At 31.7% G+C, this 23,948-nt stretch overlaps 3 protein-coding genes and 2 long non-coding RNA genes across 6 annotated transcripts; 2 read left to right on the forward strand and 3 right to left on the reverse strand.

The window, feature by feature from the left end:
• Positions 1-1,047: 1,047 nt before the first annotated feature.
• On the forward strand, positions 1,048-5,252 carry LOC106319250 (golgin subfamily A member 6-like protein 22). 2 transcript variants are annotated; one of them, XM_013757527.1, is made up of 3 exons: positions 1,048-1,198; positions 2,727-4,609; positions 4,688-5,252. In XM_013757527.1, exons 2-3 carry the CDS (start codon positions 2,843-2,845, stop codon positions 5,030-5,032), a joined length of 2,112 nt encoding a protein of 703 aa, XP_013612981.1. In that variant the 5' UTR covers positions 1,048-1,198; positions 2,727-2,842; the 3' UTR covers positions 5,033-5,252. The 2 variants fall into 2 exon arrangements, with proteins under 2 accessions (XP_013612981.1, XP_013612980.1); XM_013757526.1 differs by lacking the exon at positions 1,048-1,198 and adding an exon at positions 2,373-2,569.
• An 8,170-nt stretch (positions 5,253-13,422) lies between these two features.
• LOC106317014 lies at positions 13,423-14,416 on the reverse strand. Its single transcript, XR_001265032.1, has 3 exons — positions 14,054-14,416; positions 13,881-13,957; positions 13,423-13,778 (listed from the first exon to the last, which is right to left on the reverse strand). It is a non-coding gene; the product is annotated as an uncharacterized LOC106317014 (long non-coding RNA).
• Positions 14,417-14,498: 82 nt separating this feature from the next.
• On the reverse strand, positions 14,499-16,488 carry LOC106316822. The gene is made up of 6 exons (XR_001264985.1): positions 16,229-16,488; positions 16,048-16,114; positions 15,263-15,405; positions 15,020-15,096; positions 14,760-14,910; positions 14,499-14,585 (listed from the first exon to the last, which is right to left on the reverse strand). It is a non-coding gene; the product is annotated as an uncharacterized LOC106316822 (long non-coding RNA).
• A 1,057-nt stretch (positions 16,489-17,545) lies between these two features.
• LOC106316436 (uncharacterized protein At4g00950) lies at positions 17,546-18,836 on the forward strand. Its single transcript, XM_013754326.1, has 2 exons — positions 17,546-18,361; positions 18,607-18,836. Exons 1-2 carry the CDS (start codon positions 17,711-17,713, stop codon positions 18,667-18,669), a joined length of 714 nt encoding a protein of 237 aa, XP_013609780.1. The 5' UTR covers positions 17,546-17,710; the 3' UTR covers positions 18,670-18,836.
• A 537-nt stretch (positions 18,837-19,373) lies between these two features.
• LOC106317594 (protein RKD4) lies at positions 19,374-20,450 on the reverse strand. The gene is made up of 3 exons (XM_013755383.1): positions 20,365-20,450; positions 19,820-20,270; positions 19,374-19,700 (listed from the first exon to the last, which is right to left on the reverse strand). The coding sequence occupies exons 1-3, from the start codon at positions 20,448-20,450 to the stop codon at positions 19,536-19,538; spliced, it is 702 nt and encodes a 233-aa protein (XP_013610837.1). The 3' UTR covers positions 19,374-19,535.
• Positions 20,451-23,948: the final 3,498 nt, after the last annotated feature.

Consider the following 23,948-nt stretch of genomic DNA (forward strand, 5'->3'; position numbering starts at 1 on the left):
TAAACCCTAAACTCTAAACCCTAAACCCTAAATCCTAAACCCCACCCTTTAACTCTAAATCCTAAGTTTGTGACTTTTGATAAAACATTAAGTGCTATTTTTGTGACTTTTGACATTGAGTGCTAGTTTGGGAACAAAAAATTGATTTAGTGCTATTTTTGTCTTTTTCTCTTGAAAATAATATTTTGATTTTAAAAAGTCATTTTTGTCATTTATCATTTTGGACTGAACTAGATGCATCTGCATCCAGATGCACCATCAAGACTAACATTCATTTGGGTGAGAATATGATATGAGTTTTTAAAAATTCAGCTGGTTGATCCATCTGGATGTAGCATTATAATGCACAAAACGAACATCGATTTGCATCTTCACCAGATGGATCATCTAGGTGAGTAAACGAACATGGCCTCTACCTCTAATATCTAGTGCGAGTGGGTGTAGCGTAAACCCGTAAGTAATTGGTTTCTTGCCGCACGATCTAAAACATCGACGGCCAATAAAATTAATGTATATATATATATATGTTTGGTTTTAGAGAAAAGGACAAAAATAGCACTAAATCAAGTTTTTGTTCCCAAACTAGCATTCAAGGTCAAAAGTCACAAAAATAACACTTAATGTTTTATCAAAAGTCACAAACTTAGGGTTTACAGTTAAAGGGTGGGGTTTAGGATTTAGAGTTTAGGGTTTAGGGTTTAGAGTTTAGGGTTTAAATTTTAGGGTTTAGGGTTTAGGGTTTAAAGTTTAGGGTTTATGGTTTAGAGTTTAGAGTTTAGGGTTTAGAGTTTAGGGTTTAGGGTTTAGAGTTGAGAAATGAGGTTTTGGGAATAAGATTTCAAATTTTGAAAAATAAAAAAAATAAAAATTTTTAAAGGATAAACTTATAAAGGTGCTATTTTGGTCATTTTAGTTTTTGAGTGCTATTTTGGTGATATAAACTTAGAAAAATGTTATTTTGGAGATTTTCCCTTCGTTTTACTTTTATTTATTTTTTGGCTATAAAATGGTTTACTTCAAATTCGATACCATCATTTTTTTTTTCCAGCAAACAAAGTTCCCAGCTTTACAGATTTCATCAAAAGGGGGAAAAAGCTTGATTGATTCTCGAAGAAAGATCCCAAGAAAGAAGCCTATCTAAACAATGCCTTTCTTTCTCACGAAACCTTCTTCTCTGATTCAACACTTTAATTTACAGGTACTTCAATCTTAATCCTTACACTACTTTAAATCTCTTTCTCCGTCTGAATATCAATCTTAACTAGTTGATTTGTCTCTGTCACATCTCTATTGGAGATTCTCAATCTCGATTTCATTTTGGAAAATAATGCATTTGGATTTTGATGTATGTCTGTATCTGGAAATTCCTTTGTATTTCACTATTTCATTGGGATGAAAATAGTAAGTGTTAGGATACATTAAAAAAAAAATTGATGGTTTCTTTTACATGTGCTGTGTATGATATAGTTCTCAAGTGTTTGCAATAATGCGTCAACAAAGGCCCATTATAAGAAAAAGCTGGAAAATTAAGGATTTATTTCTTATGTAAATTACAAAAACTCTAAAAAGTGTTATTATTGATAGTGAAATGGAATGATTGCATTTACTTGGTCCACTTTTAGATATCTCTAAAAACATTTGTGGTGTAAAAGTCTTTTTAGTTCTAAATCATCCATCAATTCATACCAGCTTTGTTGATGATGGTGATGAGTATTTATGTCGGAGAAACAGTATTTACATAAGCAAAATATACAACAGACTTTTCTATCTCTGAACCCTTTGTAACTTTTAAGATTAAAAAGTTTTTCACGGTTGAGACTCCGATTTTTTAGGTTCAGTGATTTCTAACTTCACTCTATTTTTTATTTAAAATAGAGTTTAGAGCACAAATGTCTAATGGTACTCTATTTTTTACTCTATAATATAATAAAAAATAGGTTTATTTTATATATAAAATAAGTTGTTGTTTTTTGTTCTTCGTTCTCTTTTCCATTCTAAAATAAAGTACTTTTGGAATATATCACAACTCTGTTGTAGAGTTATTTTATTTTAGAGTAAAAAATAGGGTGAATCTTTGGAAATAATTTCTAATGAGATGGATCTTACTACAAAAACCTAGTTAAGTAATCTCAGTTATTAATGGTGACTATTGAAGAAGAATGAATATGTAGTTTGGTTTTGCTTTCCATACCAACCAATCGTTATTGAAATGAAATGTCAAAAACAAAAATTATAAAGAGCAGGTGGGGACACATCTAGGGACCTTGTGTTAACAGAAAACCAGGAGAAGCATACATTTTTCTTGCCTTTATCTATCTGTAAGGATGATCTTACATTACATGATTCTTTTGACAGTGTTTCTTTTACATGTGTGTCAGATATTTTATTTTATTTACCTAACTTTATTCCTCTGCCATTACTATCTGGAAAAGAAGAATAAAAAGCTTATGTAACTCCCACCCCAACAATAGAACATGCCTTACCACATGTTCTTCCCTGTTTTTCCTTGTGCTAAGACTTTGCAGTTTCACTCAACCTTTGCTTAAGATCTCGGTCATCTTCTTCTATGGTTATGTTCTTCTTTCTTTTGGTTTCATTTTGAATCCTTTTTGGTTCTTGCATTTGATGTTCTTCTGATTCTTTGCTTTTGAATCTAATTTTCACATTCATTTTTATCAAAAGTTGCTCTGATAGGAGTTTTTTTTTCTGTTTTCTTATCCTGACAGATGGATGATAAAAGGGAAAATGCATCTTGAGATTCAGATTTAGTCATATCTACAGAGATTACAGAGCTTGGTTTTGTGTTGTTGCTCTTTTGTTTTTTTATTAAAGAGCAACAACCATGTCCATGGGAGATGAGAAACAGTGTTGTGAGATGAAGAACAAAATGATGCTATTCGCTTTGCTGATTAGGAGAATCTTTGATGAAGAGAAGGGTAATCTTCTTCAGAGGCTAGAGGATGCCAACAGTGAGATTACAGAGCTGAAGAAACTGAGAAACCAAGATGCAAAAGCTAACGAGAAGGTAATTAGCATAATCGCGTCTCAAAAACAGAACTGGTTAAAGGAGAAATACAGACTAAGGCTGCAGGTTGAAGCTCTGATGAGGGAGCTAAGGAACATGGAGAAGAGGAAGAGAACAAGCTTATCTGAGTTGCAAGAAAGACTAAAAGAAAAGGATGGTTTAGTGCAATCCAAAGATAAAGAAATTGAAGAAGAGAAGCTTAAACGCCAAGAGGTAGAGGAGAAGCTGGTCAAGTCAGAGAAAGAAGTTCAAGAATTGAGGGAAATGAAAGAGAGAGATGTGAAAGAACATTCCTCTGAGCTATGGAGGCAAAAGAAGACATTCCTCGAGCTTGCTTCTAGCCAGAGACAACTTGAAGCTGAACTGAGTCGTGCGAATAAGCAAATCGATGCTAAAAGACATGAAGTTGAAGACTTGTCTTTAGAAATGGTCAAGATGAGAAAAGATTTGGAAGCAAAAGATCGAATATTGGCGGCTTTGTTGAAGAAGTCAAAACTGGATATAGCCGAGATGCATACATTGCTTATGGAGGCTAAAATGAAGCAAGATGAAGATGAAGCAAAGAGTTGGAGATCAAACTCAAAGTCAAGACGGTCACTAAGAAGCATGTTTGCTTTCGAAACCACAAGTAAGCCTACTAAAACCAACAGTGTTGGTTCCATTACTCACATTGATGAACATGTGGAATGGAATAAAGATCCTAATGTCGTCCCAGAGATCATGGGTTCCTACTCTAATGATGATTTCAGTGAACTTGGTAATGGAGTGGTGCATTTTGAAGGAGCCAATGGAGTTGCAAGGAAGCGTGAGAACATGAGTTTTGGTGAAGAAGATTTTTGTATAAGAGTGATAGGGAAGAAGCAAGAGATAGAGATAGGGGTTTTGCCAGAGCATGAAAAGATTGAAGCTTTGTGTTTGCATCTGATGAACTCTGAGTTAGAATCAAACCGGTTGAGATCTTGTATAGAAGGACAGAGCCAAGAAATGTCACAGTCGAGACACAACAACACAAAAGTGGAAGAATCTGTTGCTATGAGGAAACAACATTTCAAGACACAGCTAAAAAGCTTCATGTCCCACAAGAACAACACGAGTTATAGAAGAAAGAACACAAAAGCAGAAGAACTACAAGTGCAAGAAAGAGTATTTGGACCAAAGGAAGGTTCTAAGGAACATGCGACGGAGAAAGGAAGGGAATCATATTCTCCTGATGAACTGAGACATTTAACTTTGAAAGCTGCTCAATCTGATGCTGAAGAAGAATCTGAAAAGGACACTCTCTTAACAGAGAATGGAAAAGCAGATGGTAAGGAGGAGAGTGAGAGCCAGCCATCAAGCACAAACAATCCACCTTGGAGAATGGATCTTCATGCTCTTGGAGTCTCGTTCAAGATCAAAAGGCTGAGACAACAGCTGATGATGCTTGAAAGATACATCGGCAAACAAGAGAGCCAAGAGATTGACAAGATCAGCAGCAGTGATACCGGGAAAAGGGCTTTGTTATTGCTCATTACACTGCTCAACAAACAAGTCACTAGGTATCAATCACTTCAAGAGAAGATTGATGGTATCTGCGAAAAAATGGTAAGCAAATCATTTTTCCTCATATCAATTACATTAGTGCCTCTGTTAACATTAACTGATTCTTTTCATTATATGTAGCATGTGAACGACACAGGAAAGACATCACTAGAGCATTTCTTAGATGAGACATTTCAGCTGCAAAGATACATAGTGGCAACAGGACAGAAACTAATGGAGATCCAGTCCAAGATCACTTCCGGGTTTGTAGAGGTTCTAGTAGGCTTCATCACTACTGAATCATCCTCTGCCAGTAGCAGCTTTGATCCAGAACGTTTTGCAGAAAGCATTAGAAGTCTGTTTCAGGAAGTGCAGAGAGGGCTTGAGGTTAGGATATCTCGAATCATAGGTGATCTTGGAGGGACACTAGCTCGTGAGGGAATGATACATTTGAAGCGACGGGAAGACGGCGTTCAACGACTATGAGTACCTACTACACTACATGTAAATCTTTTTTACAATTCCACTTCAGCTCTTCTTACGGTTAATGAGAAGCCTTTTAGGTTTTGTTTGTATATAGAAATTCACTTATTTTTAATCGTTTTTTAGCTTTAGTCTCCGTAAAGATGTAGGAAGAAACATTCTCCATTTCGATAAACTTGTATGTTCTTTACATCATATAGTAAAATCATTATTACTGAGTTTTTTTAAAAGAAAATCTAGTTATATGAATAAAAAAAATCTTCAAAGAAATGAATTATTTAATCTCTTGCAATGGTTTGCTTCATATAATAAAGGTTTCTCTTAGTTCCTTACTTGTCTAAATCATGCATTACTCAAAATGTAGGTTCTACTGCAACAAAAGGAGAGACACTCCGGTTCGGCTTGGTATCGGTTAGCTAATTGAAAAGCAAACTATATAAAAAAAAAGTAGCACAAGATAAAATTATAAAGAGAGAAAGATTAAAAGGATTATTTGACCAAAAAAAAAAAAAGAAAGATTAAAAGGATTAGAGAGTGGGCTAAGGAGAGGATGGGGCTTAAATTGGATGTATTCACTTTTGGAAGTGATAATAAAAAGTATTTGCATCTGTTGTTTTTGCTTTGCCCTCTTGTCATTTTGTAAAAGCTTCAAACATTCTATCAACAATGTTTGGTAGTTGAGTCTTGAGATTAACAAAAATCAAACCCTTTAACAAAAAAAAAAATTTAACAAAAATCCAATAATATTATATACTATAAAAAATCTAGATGATAACCTGTGTGCATGCGTGAAGTGAGTTTTTAATACTAATGTATGTTTATTAAATGGTTTTAACACTACAATATTTATCGATTGTAAAATGACGTATACAAATGTCTTAAATGGTATCTTAAATGTATCATCGTTGTTGAAGAGTTAACATATTACAATTCATTTTAATTATTTTTAAGGCTTCGAATGCACTAAAGGAAATTTAATTTCGAGGCTGATACAAATCACCAAAACGCAACATTGATTGTAAAATTACAAAAGGGGATTAGGTTTTCTACTCTCGATTTGTTTACTATTGACTCTCCATAAGTGATTTCATTTCTACATCTATAAAATTGTGCTTTCGTTCTAGTTTCTGTTTCAATGATATGAGTTTTTTTTATTTTTTAACTTCTTATGTGAATTCGGTGAATTACATAAGTGTCAATTTTAAAAATAAACATCTGTAAAAATTAATTCCACTCCAGATACATATCTAAGAATCAAATTTTTGAAGAAAATCAGCGGCAAACTCTATTCACATGTTAGTGTTCAAATATAATATATGAAGCTGCTATATAATATAAGTACAGACTCGAAATATAAATGTCTATCTAGTATATATTCACATGTTTGGTCTAAAAATCATTTAATTCTAGAATAACAAAACAAATTATTTATTTTATTAACCTATGCATTTGAGGTTTAGTTACTTAAGAGTATATCGATAAAAAAAATATAATACTTTATCATTCTAGTATATGTAAACTATGTATAAAATAAGAACTGTTTGATTTATTAAATGATAAACCAGAAAAACATATAATAAATAGTTCAAATCTCTCATTATAATAGCTAGATAGGGTATTAGGGAGAAACAAATATTAGACGAATGACCAAATCTCGCATTCTTCAAACAAACTCAAAAGGAGGTGATTGGAATATTTCATTAAAATATTGTAAGGAATAAAAAAACTAAATTATTTATTCTAAATGAAATAATATATATGTATATATATATACACATAGTAGAAACTCAATAAATTAATACTCGATAAATTAATAAACATTATAAATTAATAAATTTCTTCAGTCTCAAATTGGGCCGGTTCAAAATATGACACAAATCGATAAAATAATAATATAATAAATTTTTAGAAAATCCTATGCAAATATTTGGTCCCATTAAAAGTATAAATTAATAATTTATATGTATACACATTTTATATAAGTATGAATAAACTATTATAATGTTTGTTTTATATTCACAACAGAATTATTTATATATTTTCTTAACACAAAATATATTTTAATGATATCTAGTAAAATTATATCTAAAACCGTATTTAAATTCTATGAAACATATTTTACATACACCAAATAGTATAATAAAACCAATAAAAATGTCGAATTTCAAAAAAAAATTAATGTATATACAATAATATCAAATATTTCTCTAATTTTTGATAAAAATATATCTTAAAATAAAAAAATGTAAAAAGAAATTTTTTTAAATTAATAACTCTATAAATTAATAAAATACTACAGTCCCAACATTATTAATTTATAGAGATTTTACTGTATATAGTGCTTCCAAAATTAAAAATCACTTCGATTTGAAGAAGTGTATTTATGAGATTGTCAGGATCAAATAACATATTAGAAAACACCTATTAAAAATAATTTGTATACATAAAAGTATATACATTAGAGTAAACACATAAATCAAAACCAATATCTTTTGTTTGTTTACAATCATGTTTTTGGTAAATATATAAAAATAATAATTTTATTTACTTTATATGGTATATAATTAAATTTTAGTGACATTGACATAGATATATATAGTATATTTTAATATAAATATTTACTATTGATACTTCGTACTCATATCATTTTATTAATATATGTATATTTGCTATAACAAAAATTTTAACTGATAATCACAAAAATTTTAATGTGAGATTTTCAATAGAAATTTCAAAATTAAAATACTAAGATCTCAATAATTTTTCATTGAAAATTTTGAAATTAAAATATTTTTATATTTTTATATAATATATAATTTAATATAAATGATATTAATATATATAATATGAATATTTATTAATGAGACTTCATGTTCATACGATTTATGATAACTTGTATCTTGCTTACACAAAAAAAAAATTAAACCATTGATCACAAAATTTTCAATGTGAGACTTTTACTATTTTAGTAATTTATAGTCGTTTTAAAAAATTCAAAATATAACATGTAAGAAAAAATCAAAATTATTTTATTATATGCTTAATGTGATTTTTTAATTTCTTTTAATAATATAAAATTGAACAAAAAGATAGAAGATACAAAAAATGTTATCAAATATGTATTATTCATAATCATTAATTGTTATATATATGTTAATCATGTTAGGTAATTCCGTAGTTTTTATTTAAGAAAAGAATTGAGAATATTCTTTTGTACACTACTAATCAATTTGATAGTTAATTTAATAAAAATATAATATATTTATATGGACCAATTTATTTTTATGAGGATTCTAAGAATCATCCTAATGATGACACATAGCTACAAAAACATGTTGTAATGCTTCATGATTAATATATAGGGGATATATAGAACTTCAAATCGTTCATTTAAAAGGAAATTAAACCTCTTTGATCAGATCGACACAATACATTTCAAAAATCCAAATCCTTGATCAACGGAAGAACAATAATAGCATCATTTGTATCCAATAAGGTGCCATAGTGGAACTCTTATTCTAGCAATATTGAGATAACAGTCAATCATTTTGTTTTGTTTTCAATTAAATTTATTAAGAACTCATAAACGTTGAGGTAACATATAACAAAGGAGAACTATATATATAAATATTTGTGTCCAAATTTACAATTAAAAAAAAAATTGTTTGCTTTAGGTTCAGGTATCCTAGTTTATCAAAAGAAAAATCAAAATGACTTTTAAAAGTTGTACTTTTGGTTCGGATAGCAATACATATTTTCTCGAGACTTTATTTATTTGAACACTGCACGTTTCGTAAACGCAACCAAATTGCTTTATTATAAAAATGAAATAGGCCCCAAGTGACAAAAGATAAAAAGGTCTTCCTTATGGTTATCTCTATAATTCCATGTTCTGTTTCGTATTACCTTGTATAAAAGTTTGAGAGAAGAAAGTAACATTTGACTAACGTGAGTGGACTCTCAATTCTCATAACCTAAACATGTTTAATACAGAGCAGTTATCCTCAACTTATACCATTTATCAACATGACTTGCTTCTGATTATTTTTCTGCTAACAACGGAAAATCCGAAGCAGAACTACTAATTTCGGTCATGCACAACGTTGGATAGAACTTGCCACTTATACTACAATAATCAACCCTCTGGGATGAGTCTATTCTCTGGTCATCGTGATCTAATTCTCTTTATATGTCACTAAATACTTTCTGATACTAACTAATTAAAAAAACTAATTAAAATGTTTTAGCTATATTATACGCAACCCACTTTGTTTTATTGTTTTCACTAAAAGTTTTGACATACACCCGATCTAAAAATATAATCCCGTGTCCAAATAAAACTTGAAATGCAAAAAAAAAAAGATATTCCACTAATTAACACATGAGACTCCTGTCATTTTTACTTCCAGAATATGCATATACATATATAATGATTATACCTATTAATTATATAGTAGTAGTATATATTTGACTTGTAATCTTGATAACAATGTGTAAGCATCGCAAATTCCGTGAAAACTATAAGATTTGACCTTAAATTTAATTCACACAAATGAGTTTTGACCTTCATTGAGTCATCTTTGTTAAGAAGCAAACCAGTTAGCTATTGAAAAGAAACCAACCAATTTTTATTTGGTTTAAAGAAGAAAAATAAACATATCCGTCTTTTAATTTAGATATTGAAAAGCAAAACTCATAGCACATAGTACATGAGATTATTTTACACAAAATAATGTATACAATTTATGGTAAAACACACAATGTAAATTCATTTGTAAAAATAAATAAAAAATCATTTTTAAAGTCTAAATTATTGTATTGTCTCTACTTTTTTTTTCTTATGAAAATGCAAGTGTGATATATAATTTTTTTTGAACTAAAATGCAAGTGTGATATTGATCATTAATCATTTAAGTTGTGGTATTGGTTCAACCTCCGGTTTATAAGGTACTAGGATCGGTCCGCGCTACGGGCGGGAAGTTATTATAAAAATTATTTTACATGAATTTATATTAACTTATGAAACATTTAAAATTATTATGTATTGAAAATAATATTATAAACAAAAAATAATGAAAATAATTCTGAGATCATATTGTTATTGTTAATAAATATTTTTGATTTGAATTAAAATGACAACAATTTTCATTATTCTCTATCGTTAAATAATACAATATTAACAAAAATAATTAAGAAAATGTAATAATAGAAATATTCTTATTATTTCTATTTCAATTTGACATAGTAAAAATATAAAGTTTATACAAATAATACTATATTTATTTTAAGAAGCTTCAAATTTTTAAAAACATTAACATAATTTTTTTTTCTAAAGAAACTACAGTCCAGTAAGTAAAGAGCCTTTGTATTGTTGTCAGTTTGTCACCATATAAATCCGGCTAATCTGTAATAAAACATACAAATCATTATACAGAAAATATAATGAAAATCAAATTCACGCTCCCTAGAAGTTAACTGAGTGTACCTGCCAACCAAAAGATACTTTCTGAATAAGTCACTGAGAAGCCATATCTCCGAGAAGGTGAACTCGTACTGCTACTGCTGTATCTTTGGCTCCCACACATTTATAGTTACTTTAGTTCCATAGTATTTATTTTTCCCCTTCCACATAAGATATAACATTGTACAGTTCCAAAAACCAAAACAAATAACACATCTCAGATTAAGAAACCAGAAAAAAACTTTTAACTCTTCTGATGACCACTTTGGTTCATGAGGACATGTTCCTCAGATTTAGGAAACGGGAAACTTTTATACTTTTTCATGCCATATTTTTTTTTTGAACTTTCTCTCAAGACAACATCTTCCTCTGACGTGGTTCCTTCAGCACATTTACCATATCGATGACATAACTGAGGGATATATATGTCCTTCTATTTTTGACTTCGTAAAGATACTTTGTTGTTATCAAAGAGTCCCTCATTAGGATACAATTTTTCAAAAAAAAATTGAGAGTATACAACCTTCTTCGTAAAGACAAATTATTTCAATACTAAGATATGTTTTAAAAACAAAATATCTTAGAATCAATAAAAATCATGTCAATTTCCCAGAAACTGAGCAACATCACCTCTAAGGTGGAAGAACAACCCATAATTCAGATCAGCAAGTCGAACAGAGGAGTTAACTATTATAATGAGAAAATATCGAATGCTATTGGATTTGTGAGGATGATTTTCAAGAGATGAAGCTTTACCTTTTTATAGGTGGAGATTCATTGCTAGGAAAAAAAGATAAAGCGAGATACAATGAATGAGAAATCATAGAAGCATTTATGAAGGTTGTTACATAACGCTTTGGAAGATTACAACAGAAGACGAAAAGACGCAATTAAAGCTTGGCACAGAGGTTTTTCACGTCGATTTGATTCACTCAATTCATTATATCTCCTCCATAGCTGGTGTAGATCGAAGAGGACACGAGCCTTAATTTTTGGTCACGCCATCGGGGAAGACAACCTCTCTCCGTTGGGCCAATTAAATGTTTAGAAGCCCATTAACATGTGAACAAACGAAACATAACTCGATTAAATGAAACGCAGAATTTTACTTATCTGAACACGTGTCAGCTCCAGAACGCATGACTTTCTGACGTGGCATCCTAGGTGGCAGCATAGGAGATAAGCAAACATATATATATACTAGGGTCGGCCTGTCCTACGGGTGGAATATAAATTATAAAATAATTCCAAAGCTAAAGTATATGTATAATAAACATTGCTTGTTTTAAGATTATGGAATAAGCATTGGTTGTTTTTATGTTTCATAATTTTATATTTGTTAGAGGAAGGCACGTATGCGAGTTTGATATATGTTTGATTTTTGTTACAATTTGATAATAACCAATATTATGGATTTTCTCTTTTTTTTGTTTTGTTTTCCCGAATAGAATAATATAATTTTAATTGTTTACTCAGAAATAAAAGCGAATAATAATATAATTTTCTATCTATAAGCAATAGAATTCACAAACATGTGAATCCTTAAAAAGTAATATATTAATATATCTTTATTTATATCTGAATATGGGATGAAATAAACATAATTGGAAACATCGATTAGGAACATATAGCTATGAATAATATGTTAATAAGACGGTCAATTTTTGGCAATGTAATCTGAAAACTACAAAACCATAGTATCGTTTAAAGGAATTTGTGTTTAATGATTTTTGATAAAATATATATGAGATTTTGAAAGTATTATATATCAATGAATTGTATAAATATCTATATATTTACGTGCTAGAGTCGGTCCGCGCTATGCGCGAATTATATATTTCAATTGGTTAGTTTTATCATTTATTTTATGTTTTATATATATTTTCTTATTTAATTTTTGTAATGTATTTTATTGTGCTTAAAATATTTTATATAATCGAGATAAGTATAGCTTGTTTTAATTAAAATTAAATCATATCTCTTATCTAAAAACAATTCATACAAATATTTAAAACAACTTTTGTAAAAGAATGTTGTATGAGTTAAATACTCTCGTTAAATACACTACAACTTCTATAAAGATTATTATAATTTTTTTGTCTGGTTAATTATGCTATTGCAAATTATGAGAAACACTACATATTATTATAAAGATTATTATAATTTAATATATGTTAATTATAAGCAAAAGAATATCTTACAATCTAACTTTGTTTAAAATATTATTCTAGATTAAAAATTAAAACGATAATCAAGATACTCTCAATAGATATTCATAATTAATATAACTTCTACCATTAAATATTATTTATTGTTTTTGTTAAACTTCATATATTATTTTGATTTAAAAATCTTTTTTTAACAGAAATGAAAAACGTTTGTTCGCAAGTTGTTGCTTAATGTGGTGGTATTAGTTTATCTCCTCTTATGACTTCCTCAAATTTTCTTACTCTTCTTGTGAGGTTCAACCTTGGACAACACTGGGTTCAGAACATACAGTATCTACATGTCAAATTAGGAGACATTTGTTTTAAAAAGACATTTAGATACCAAATGAAGTTAATTAAGTAGATAATTAATGTTGCAGAAAAAAATAAACATTTTCTTAGTTATGCATGCTGCTCAAGAGGAGTACTTACGAAGGATGGGTTGTTTTGTTTCACAGATTGGAGGAACATTAGATTTCTGGTGAAGTGAGGCAGTGAATATTGTCCCGTGATCCCACCAGAGACAGAATTGTTAATATTTTAATATGAGCATTCATTATAGAACAGCCGGTGGTTAGAGGAGTTCAAGTCATGGTTTCGATGCGAAGAACTGCGATGGTCAAGTTAAAAAAAAAGATGAATGCTCTGAACTGAATGTCAATCAATTAAAACCAATGTGTAGGAATCTCTACTCTAGATAGTGGTCACTATGTACATTAGACTTGTTTTTAATGTTAATACATTGATTTGAGATGAACTTGAATCAGTGATGTACACAGTATAACTCACGCAAATGTTTGTTCTCTCCTCACTCCATTTCAGAATCTCCATAACTAACATGAGAGACGAATGGAACGCAAGCTCACTCTTGCTCAAAGAAAGATACAACTTTCCCCAGTCAATGACGAGTAACTCACTTGAACTTAACTGGCATGTAATGGAACGTAAGCTGACCCAAAGTAGGTTTACCGTGCTGTTGAAACTTGAAACGCTGACGACTGACCACGTGATTATAGGTTCGGGTACTCAAATAACTTCATAAGTGTTACACCCCTTCCGCCATATGGAAACTTTTTGAATTCTGAGAATGATAGATTCTTATCACATAGGTTTGCCATGTGCTACTATATATAGGATAAAAAGAGAGTGGAACTCAAAACAATAATAGGGAAAATACTTATACCTTGAAAAAAAAGGGAAGCCTGACGATGGAACTATATAGGGTCTCTCAGACATTTTAGAGTTCCAATTGCGATGAACCTTCAAATTAGCAAATGAACATATCAAAAGCTTACAATTTATAATATGATATCAAAACAATCATAGTCAAAACCCAATCATTGTCTATCGAAATACCTTTTCCAAATATTGGTTCATTACTCGGTTTTCTTTCATGTTAGTTTACTTCAGAAATATAGACTTTTGGTGCAAAGCTGAAAGTCTTGCAATATCACACACAGAGTTTCACCAAACCGTTAATATTGTCATTGCCAATAATGAATTGAAAAATGATGGAGGACACTCAAATAAAATAACAATATTGGGAAAGATTACATACCCATGTTCCTTTATGCATATTCATGTTCACATGACTCAACGGTGGTTTAAGCAAATGAAGTTGAACCAAACACAAATGACTCATTTGTGAGAGAAACTGAGAATATGAATTCTATTTTAAATGGCAACGGAAACCATATATTTAAATATATACCTGAGAGCAGATTTATTTCCTTCAGACACCAAAGAGCACAGTGTATAGTAGTTATAAACAGAGAAGCATATTCGATGAGTTTGAGCTGTAGCGTAAGGCTTAATGATAATAACACTCATTGAAAAAGTCCAGTTATTACCTCACTTTCGGGGTAAACCAAAGTGATTCAGTAAAAGCCTGCAGTGAGCATCAACACTTAGCCACATGATCAAAACTTCAAAATGTTATAGGATTCAAAACTTCTCATTACAAATGATATACATAAAAAGATTTTACCTTTTTTGATGGTTGTGTATAAATTTAGATAATGAAATCATATTTAAAAACAGGGTACAGAAAAAACTGACTAACATTCATCATGGTGTAGAAGTGATTGTTGTGGAAGAGGACACAAATTTGACCTTCTCCAAGTCCTTTTCTTCCATGAAAAAAAGAGCATGGAGAAAACGATAATTAACTATTTTTTCCAACCATGGTCACCTGAAATTCTTGATCGCTTCACCTGTAAATCCAACCATGGCGAAGTTTTCTTAAGTAAGTCGGGAAACATATTGAAGTTTTCTCTATGCCCAATAGAATACATTCGTAAGTGTTTGTGTGTACGAACATACTTCGTTCTTTCTGGTGTGAGTCTATTTGTATACTTCCTCTTGTCCATGAATTGAGTCGCCTTCATAAAATGGAAAACCTACAATTACACCTCTATCAGCTTCATACATGGACACATATTCATCATCGGATCTGTTATTAAGATCTGGAAATGCAGTGAGCATTTTAAAGTGAGTGAATTCAGTTGTAACATATCTTCAGCTTGCACTTTAGGTGATTTCATAAAGAGATACCAATGCATTTACCTGGGTTAACAGAAGTTTCCGCTTCAGACTTGACTTGAATCTAAGAACTGCTCTCATATTTGGTTGAATCCTAATTCATTTACAGCTATTCTCAGTCTCAACATCACAACCGTCTCATCTTCTCCCAACTCCATTGGAGACAACTACACACCATCAGGACCATTCAAACAGATGTCAGTTTGATATATTATCAACAAAAAAAACAATTCAATCAAACTGATCGATACACCACAAACAACGATACAATAACAACAGAACCAGTTATCTTAATCAGTAAATTTGATCTCACTGTGGAGACCATACTATGCTAACAGATTCAGGTTTGGTATATGATCAAGAATCATCAATACTTCGGATTTATAACGGATTAAAATACAAAAGACAATAATAGAGAGAGTACCGTAGAAACGCCAAAACAAAAATAAATCACATAAGAGGTCATAGCTTTAGCTTATGAACGCAGAAGAAAATGCTATTGACCAAGTTTACAGAAAAAAAAAATAAACAACTAAATGCTAAAATCATCAAAACACATATAAAAAGATGTTGGAAGTAGAATCGGTTGATCAGATTGTATTAAAACGGTGTTGATCATTAGACAGAGGGTAAGAAACAAAATCAGAAATTTTAAGGAATCAGACCTTCAGCTAGGGATCCAAGGATTGTAGCAGGTCAATGATGTCCAAGTTGTCAAGATTATTGACGAATCTTTCAAGAACACTTTTTGAGCTTTTTATAAGCTAGTGAGAAGATTTAACTAATGATTTTAACGGGACAGAACATACCTTCATCAGAGATGTTTGAAGGTTTCCAGACGGTGAACCTCGGACGATGGCTTTCATGAGTGGTGGGCTGCAATATATTAACAAAATAAAGAAACAAAACAGAAATCATGTCTCAAACGCCGGCAGCACGGCCAGTGGTTGAAGAAGATTGTACTGATAATTTTGAGATGATAGAACATACCGTTTTATAGTTGAAGATTCACCGAAAGGAAGCCGAAAGGAAGTAATGCAAACGACAATTCATGATAGGTTTTCCAAGCTACTGTTAATGATTGCGTTAAAGTCGACCCTTCGATTGAGCTTCATTCCGTAACGTCTCCAGTTATCATGAGGGTAAGTTGAACAGGCTCTGTTTCTTCTACGGTGAGAAGCTGCGATCAGGTCGGCGGAGTTACATAGAGGAGGACTTTCGATCAAGAGAAGGGCCAATGTTAAAGTCTATCCAGCCCAAACACATTAAACGACCAAAGCCCTTCGCGTTTGGGAATAAATGAAACGATGAGTTTAACTTTTTTTGGACACGTGTCATCGCTAGATAGCTCAAATTTCCGACGTGAATTCCTACGTGTCCTAAGGAAGAGAGAACAAAACTCTCTTTTATATAATTAGATATATAGATTTTGTTTTTGCTTGTGCTTATTGAGACTAATAATGCAAGTGTGATAAAAAAAAATATATACAAGATCGTATGTTTTGTAAACAAAAAAAATATATTTCAAAACTTAAATGTCGTTTACGGTAGCTTAAAAGTTACTGCCGTTTAATTTCTTGAAATAGTGCCTGTTTTTTTGTTCACCGAAATAGTGCCTACTATTTGAATTTGACCTAAATTCCTAATGAAATACTTGAAGAAGTGAGATATCATTTGATAGATTCCAACAGACATATAACTTGCGGTTTATAAATATAATATATAAAGTAAATGTACATCAATATATATGTATGTGCATGGAAGATGAAAGCAAGAGAAGGCGAAGGAGCAGGAGATTCGCATGATTCTCCTAGTCTTAGCACTCATTTCTTCACAAAAGTCACCACAAACATAACTGATGCAACGACAAACAGAGAGAGTGATTGAACAAACAAAGAGCTCCCTTTGACTTTTTCAATCCCTAAACCAAATTGACCGTTTGTCCATCAACACGTCCTCGTCAACGTCCATCAAGGATTACCTTTATTAATTCTCACCCAACAATATTATCTTCTATGTTTTTTCTCTTATTACAAGTTACAAAAGACTACATTGCCTAAACACAAAGTATGTGTAGCGATTATGATGAAATGCCCAAAAAATGTGTAACCTAATCATCAATTATACTCTTAGTTTCAAAATTATCATATTGGTGATTGTGAAGGTACTTAATTAACAAGTCGTTTTCAATAATAAACCAAACAAAAAATATCATCCCATCTGTCGTGAACAAGAAGAAGCACAAGAGAGGAGCGTTTCATTTATTTATTCCTAAATTCAGTTCATTTATATATTTTTCTTTTCTTCTCCTTCGTGTCTTCTCTACCACTATACATCCTCCTTAACTTTTCCTTTTTCATGTTCAAATGAATCCAATTCCAAAAAAGGTTTTCTCTTTCGCCTATATAATCCCAACCCATTTCATATAACGTAAAAAAAACATTATTGGGTTTCATTACAACAACACAAAACATGGGTTTCACTAAAGATCAAGATCGGTTCCGTTCCACGCCTAAGCTTCCTCTGTTTTCATATCCAATGAACATGCCATATGAAACTCCGGGACTAGCTACACCGCCCGTTAACATCGGCGGATCTGTTCCTTTTCTTTGGGAAGAAGCTCCGGGAAAGCCAAAGGCTCGTTCTTCCGTTAGAAAACCGCCGAGGTCGAAACATACCGGAGAAAAAAGAGGAGTCGTGAGAAGCTTGGACCTTCCTCCGAGACTGCTTTTGCCCGGGGAGTCTTGTAAATCGTTTGCGGCAAACGAGCCTTCTCCGACAACTGTTCTCGACGGTCCGTACGATTTGCGTCGACGTTCGCTGTCGCTTCCGAGATCGGCGTATGTAGTCAGGAAGCTGAGAGGTGTTCCGGCACCGGCGCCGGCGAAGGAGAAGAGATTGTTTGGGTCGAGTAGATGGGGAAGTTTCGGGAAATGTAAAGATGTCTCTGAGGGTATATTTGACTTTCCACGTTTTAGAGACGGCGGCTGTGATTGCCGGAGGGATTGGACCGGAGGTGGAAGTGACTTCTCCGGCGACGGCGGCACAAAAGTGAAACTTTTTAGACTAAAAAGGAAAGGAAACCTTTTTAACCTCTCTCATGCAACAAAGTCAGAGTTCTGGGTAAGTTTTGCTTTTTTCAGCTGATTAAATATTCAAAAGTTACATACTTTTTCACAAAATTAATAACCTTTTTCAGTTTTGATTTAAGCTCAGCTATAAAGATTAGTTTTAATTATAATTTATATTCTTGCGACCAAAAAAATATCTTTCATTGTCAAAATCGTATAAATAATTATAAAAGATTTGTTTTTGGTATGAGGAGGAAGTAATCGAGTAACCCAATTATTCGATATTTAAAAATGCAGGAAAGGGTTTACGAAGGGTTTAAGCAAGCGATTCCATGGAGGCGTAAGCAAAAGAATCTGTAAAGGATTTAATTATTCCACTATTTAAATCGAATTTCTCTTAAATTTCTTCTAACTTTATAGTTGATCTACTAATTAATTAGTCGTCTCTTGTTTATATATATATACTACTTTAATAATATGTACAATCTGCTAATGAAAAAACTTATATTATAAATCACAATGAAAATTAGGGGAATATGTATTTTTTGCAGTAAGGAAAAAATGTGAAATGATCGAATTATCAAAATTTTGAATTAAAAAATAAATAAATTGTAGGGATAATGGCAAAGAATTCTTGACCAATAAAATTATAAAAGAGCTATATTCTTGCTTTAAAATACTACTGTATATATTATTTAACCATTTTCTTATAAAAGAGTAAAATTTTCACCCAACGGTGAAAGAGCAGCATATCACCTCTGAAAAAGGTGTAATGAAGTTTTATTTTATATATTGATATATTTATAAAGAAGTTTATTTCTATATCTTTTTTTGGGTAAAATGTATTTCGATATCTTTGTTTATAATGGACAGTTTGGGTAAAATGTACTTCGATATCTTTGTCAAAGTTGTTTAGAAATGGCAGTTTAATTAAGGAGCACAAATTTCAACACATTCATTATATTACTTCATTTGTAAATTTGATCGTAATTTATTCAACTCACCAAACTTAATTTCATTCAACAAAATAATTGATAAACGCGTTTTAGTTCATCATGTAAATGGCTCTAAATACCAAAAGAATGATCCCTAGATATTCTTCTGACCCGAAAAAACTCTAGATTTCCTAGATTTGACCAATTGGGTCACTAGAAAAAAAAAACACCAGTCTAAATAAAATGAAAACATGAATTAGAATTGTGGAGAAATTAAACTCTAAAACAGATTCAATAGTAACCATCATTGGCAAGTGATTTCTTTCTCTTGTATTTGGCTTTGAAACAAGCTTGCCTCAGCTTCTTTGTCCCATCAGTCAGCTCGGCATCAGGTTCTTGCTCTATAAGAACCCTATGTTCCTCCAAATTCTTCACTTCTTGATCCATTCCAACACCCTATCACCAAAAACGTATTAGATGTTGTTCTTATTTAATATGAAAACTATTAAATCTCAATATCAAAAAAGCATTAAACCCTAAAATGCAATTGAAATCATATAAGCAAACGTTATTACCTTGAGATTACTAATGAGAGAGTTAAGACTCTTGAGCTTCCGGTGAGGCCACCGGAAGATTTCAAGTTCTCTGCAACGCTTCTTCAATACCGTAAGACCAACGTTAAGTTCTTTTGCCGCTTTCATTATTGGTCTATCAAAGTACTTTCTGATCTCGGACAACTCCAACTTGTCCTGTCTCTTTGCCCTAGTGTTCCTCTTCTTTGGGGCTTTCTTTTCACGTCTCTCGTTGGTACTTGGACAGTGGTTGTTTTGGACAACCAATGGTGAAGAGGAGTCACTTGAGAAGTAAGGTTCTTGAGTTAACATGAGAATATCAGATGATATTGTGTTGTTATTCACTTCAATGTTCTCGAAGAAATCTTCAAAGCTATTGTATTGATACTCAAAATGCAACCCTGGATCTGGTCTTAGATACTCGGTATCTAACAGAGACTCTAGCGGAGGCAACCTTCAGATGGGAAAAATGATTTAAATCCAATTAAAAAAACTCAGAAACGAGGTTACTTGTATAGCAAGAAACGAGTCAAGGGTTTCGAACTTACTTTTCTAGCATGTCGAACAACGAATCCGTTTCATACTGGTTTTCGATTTTCATAGAATCGAGTGGTTGAAGAAATTTAGGATCCATTTCAAGATAAATAACTAGCAGAACCAGAGCAGATTAGTTTAGAAGAAAGTACACAAAGGAGACTGTGTTGACGAAGGCATATATAGTCTCTGGAAAGAAAAATTAATGTCCACAGGGAATTGTGTGCAATGTAATGGGAGTTGTGAGTTCCAAAGGGTACAATCATTAATTGAAAGAGATTACCGTGTGACTTGAATTAATTGTGTGATCATGGGGACTGAATTGTTGGTTAGTCAATTCTTCAATGATGCTAAGGATGTAACTTATTTTCTTTTTATTCCTCCAGTCAAAGTCAATGCATGAAGTAGATAACATCTAAATTTCCGAAAATTTGTGATCTATAATTAATGAACGAACTTTCTTTTCCGTATTAGATGATGCCTGTGATTATATGTTATGGTTATAGTGTGCATTACCTTTCAACTTTGGGTTAGGTTCCGATTTAGTTCGGTTAGATTAACTCAGTTTTGATAAAACTCTAACTAAATTTAAACAGAGTTAGTTGGTTTAGTTTGCATTCAATAAAAGTTTATAAACATTTCAAAACATAATTGAAAATACATTTAATATTGTCATATAGTATAAATTTGAAGAAAATTGAGAAATTAATGAATAAATAAATAAATATATAAACATTTAAGAAAATAATATAAATAATGTCGAGATGACCCAGTGGTAAAAGAATTGCTTGTAGCCTTCTGCTCCTCGGGTTCGATATGTTGGGAGGAACTATTTAACAAATGCAAAAGTTTTCCGGCATAAAGGTGAAAACACTTTTTTATTTTACCATTTTTTACCAAAAAAAATTATAAGAAAATAAGTGTTATAGATACGGTAGAAAAATAAATTAATACTGAACAAAGTAAAAAAAATTCATTTATTATACTATTATTTGCGAAGTGATTTTTTGCATTCAAGCTTTTACGTTAAAAGTTAGAGAGAGTAATATCTTTTATACTCTTAACGAAAATTAAAACCTACAAACTATAAGGTAAATGAAGATGACTATAAGAAAGTTTCTAAACATTAAAGAAATGAAAATTCTAACCACCAAGGATTAAAGTCTGTAAGTTGCGAGTTGAAAATACTAACCATTTGATTTTCTATGAATCGTTTTTTTTGGGTTCTTTGACATGTTAATCTTTTAATTTTAACGGAGTAACAAGTATTACAATCCACAGTTAGAGAAAATGAGTAGGATAGCACTAAAAAAGTTTTTGTTACAAATATATCTTTTAAGAATAAAAATGATCAAAATAGCACTTAATGTTTTATCAAAAGAGATAAATATACACTTATACCCCAATGGTAAATTAATTCAGACATTAAAGTTTAGAGTTAAGGGGTGAGGTTTATGATTTAGGATTTAGGGTTTAGGGTTTAGGGTTTAGGGTTTAGAATTTAGGGTTTAAGGTTTAAGGTTTAGGGTTTAGAGTTTAGTGGTGGGGTTTAGGGTTTAGGGTTTAGAGTTAAGGGGTGGGGTTTAGGATTTAGAGTTTAGAGTTTAGGATTTAGGGTTTAGAGTTTAGAGTTTAGGTTTTAGGGTTTAGAGTTGGGGAGTGCAGTTTTGGGATATTTAGGGTTTAGGGTTTAGGGTTTAGAATTTAGGGTTTAAGGTTTAAGGTTTAGGGTTTAGAGTTTAGTGGTGGGGTTTAGGGTTTAGGGTTTAGAGTTAAGGGGTGGGGTTTAGGATTTAGAGTTTAGAGTTTAGGATTTAGGGTTTAGAGTTTAGAGTTTAGGTTTTAGGGTTTAGAGTTGGGGAGTGCAGTTTTGGGATAAGATTTCAAATTTTGTAAAATAAAAAAAATTTAAATTTTTTAAAAGATAAAATGCTATTTTGGTCAATTTTGTTTTTGAAGACTATTTTTGTTACATAAACTTAAAAATGTGCTATTTTGGAGATTTGCTCTCGCTGCAAATAATTTGTAGATAAAAACTGATGACAGTGCCGACCATGGAAGAAAGCGAAGGAAACATGGGCTTCCGACTGTTGGAAGCTTACAAATATTTTCGGCCAATTTATAACTCAATTTTCACTTAGTCTAGCGGCAAAACGCTAATCTTCTTCACATAAGAGGTTATGTGTTTCAATATCCAGGTTGTACATTTTCTATTTTCATTTATACTGGCAAAAAAAATTTTGGTTGTGCTTCCAGTCCAACAAAACTCTGGCTCTGGGCCGGTACCACTGATGAGAGGTGACAAAAAAATGTAGTGAACAATAACGGCGGAACCATAGAAAGATTCAGATCAAGATTCAAATAGAAAACCATAGTGAAATTGAACAGCCACATCTTCATGGGATCGTAAGATTCTAATCTCAACAGCGATGAAGAAACTCTATGTTTTGCGGTCAACCCACTAACCCCTGACCGGGTTTGAACCGCCCACCCACAAACCTCATGGGTCAGACCCGCCAGTTTATGGATTTATATGTCCAAGCCTACTCCTTTGCGGATCTTTATGGGCCCAACCCCAGACCACGGCCTGTATTGATATCTTTAGGTCCACCGGTGCCATATACAATAAGACTGGGAAAAATAATCATTATCCGCAGACGCCGCCCTGTTTAATTGTAGGGCGATTTGAAAAATTCAAACTGCGGTTGAATGTATTTTATACCTGGTGGATGCGGGTCGACAAAATTAACAAAAATAAGTTTTTCTAAGAAACATTATAAAACTATTTAGTTAAAAGTGGCTAAAAATACTACCAATAAATATTGATGCAAAATAAATACAACATCAAGTAAAACAATATATAGTAATAAAAATGATAATTTAACAGATTTAAAATACACTTCGACAAACAAAAAACAGATTTAAAATACTCATATTGACCCTGAGTATTGACCCTGTAAACCACGCTGGGAGATGTTGATCCATATGAACGACGAAAGACGTTTGTGTCCTGACACTGCGTGCTAAGTTATCCGTCTTTAAAATACACAAACATCGCGTAGTAATTGTAAAGTACTAATAAGTAATAACATTACTAATTATTGTATAATTTATTTTGTAAAAGAGAATAAATAAAATAACAACCCCCTGTGAAATGAAAGAAAAACATTAAATGTGATAATCTTTTTTTGACTGAATTCAGACTGATTTGAAGTTAATAGAAAATAAAATAATATCTATAGCGAAATGACGACAATGTGGGCGATTTTCTGCGACAGTTTCTTTTCTCTCTCTACGAGTGATTGTCCGGCCGTTTTTCCTGTTTCTAGGGCACGATTGATGTTAGGAGTTTTCAAGGCTCGTAAGACAAATGATGTAGTATAAAAGATTGTCGAACCAATTCTAAGGGATTTCAAAGCACCGAGAATGCAAGTACGTACTTAATCTAAGTGCAACCGATAATTTGGATGGTTTTAAACTACTACTAATAATAGAATGCAATAACAGAACAATAAGACGATAAAAGAAGTGACTTTCTTTGGTTATGATAAAAGAGAACTCATGGGTATAGGAATTAGACCTTGGGTGATCAAGTTTC

The sequence above is a fragment of the Brassica oleracea genome, chromosome C9 (assembly GCF_000695525.1).
Source record: "Brassica oleracea var. oleracea cultivar TO1000 chromosome C9, BOL, whole genome shotgun sequence".
Taxonomy (NCBI): domain Eukaryota; kingdom Viridiplantae; phylum Streptophyta; class Magnoliopsida; order Brassicales; family Brassicaceae; genus Brassica; species Brassica oleracea.

Excerpts from the sequence above, each read along its gene's own strand:
- LOC106319250 (XM_013757527.1), top strand. The coding sequence starts at position 2,843 with ATGTCCATGGGAGATGAGAAACAGTGTTGTGAGATGAAGAACAAAATG. Across the intron at positions 4,610-4,687 it reads ATGGTATCTGCGAAAAAATG|CATGTGAACGACACAGGAAA; the intron begins GTAAGCAAATCA and ends CATTATATGTAG.
- LOC106316436 (XM_013754326.1), top strand. The coding sequence starts at position 17,711 with ATGGGTTTCACTAAAGATCAAGATCGGTTCCGTTCCACGCCTAAGCTT. Across the intron at positions 18,362-18,606 it reads CAACAAAGTCAGAGTTCTGG|GAAAGGGTTTACGAAGGGTT; the intron begins GTAAGTTTTGCT and ends TTAAAAATGCAG.
- LOC106317594 (XM_013755383.1), bottom strand. The coding sequence starts at position 20,450 with ATGGATCCTAAATTTCTTCAACCACTCGATTCTATGAAAATCGAAAAC. Across the intron at positions 20,271-20,364 it reads TTGTTCGACATGCTAGAAAA|GTTGCCTCCGCTAGAGTCTC; the intron begins GTAAGTTCGAAA and ends TCCCATCTGAAG. Across the intron at positions 19,701-19,819 it reads CTCTCATTAGTAATCTCAAG|GGTGTTGGAATGGATCAAGA; the intron begins GTAATAACGTTT and ends TTTTGGTGATAG.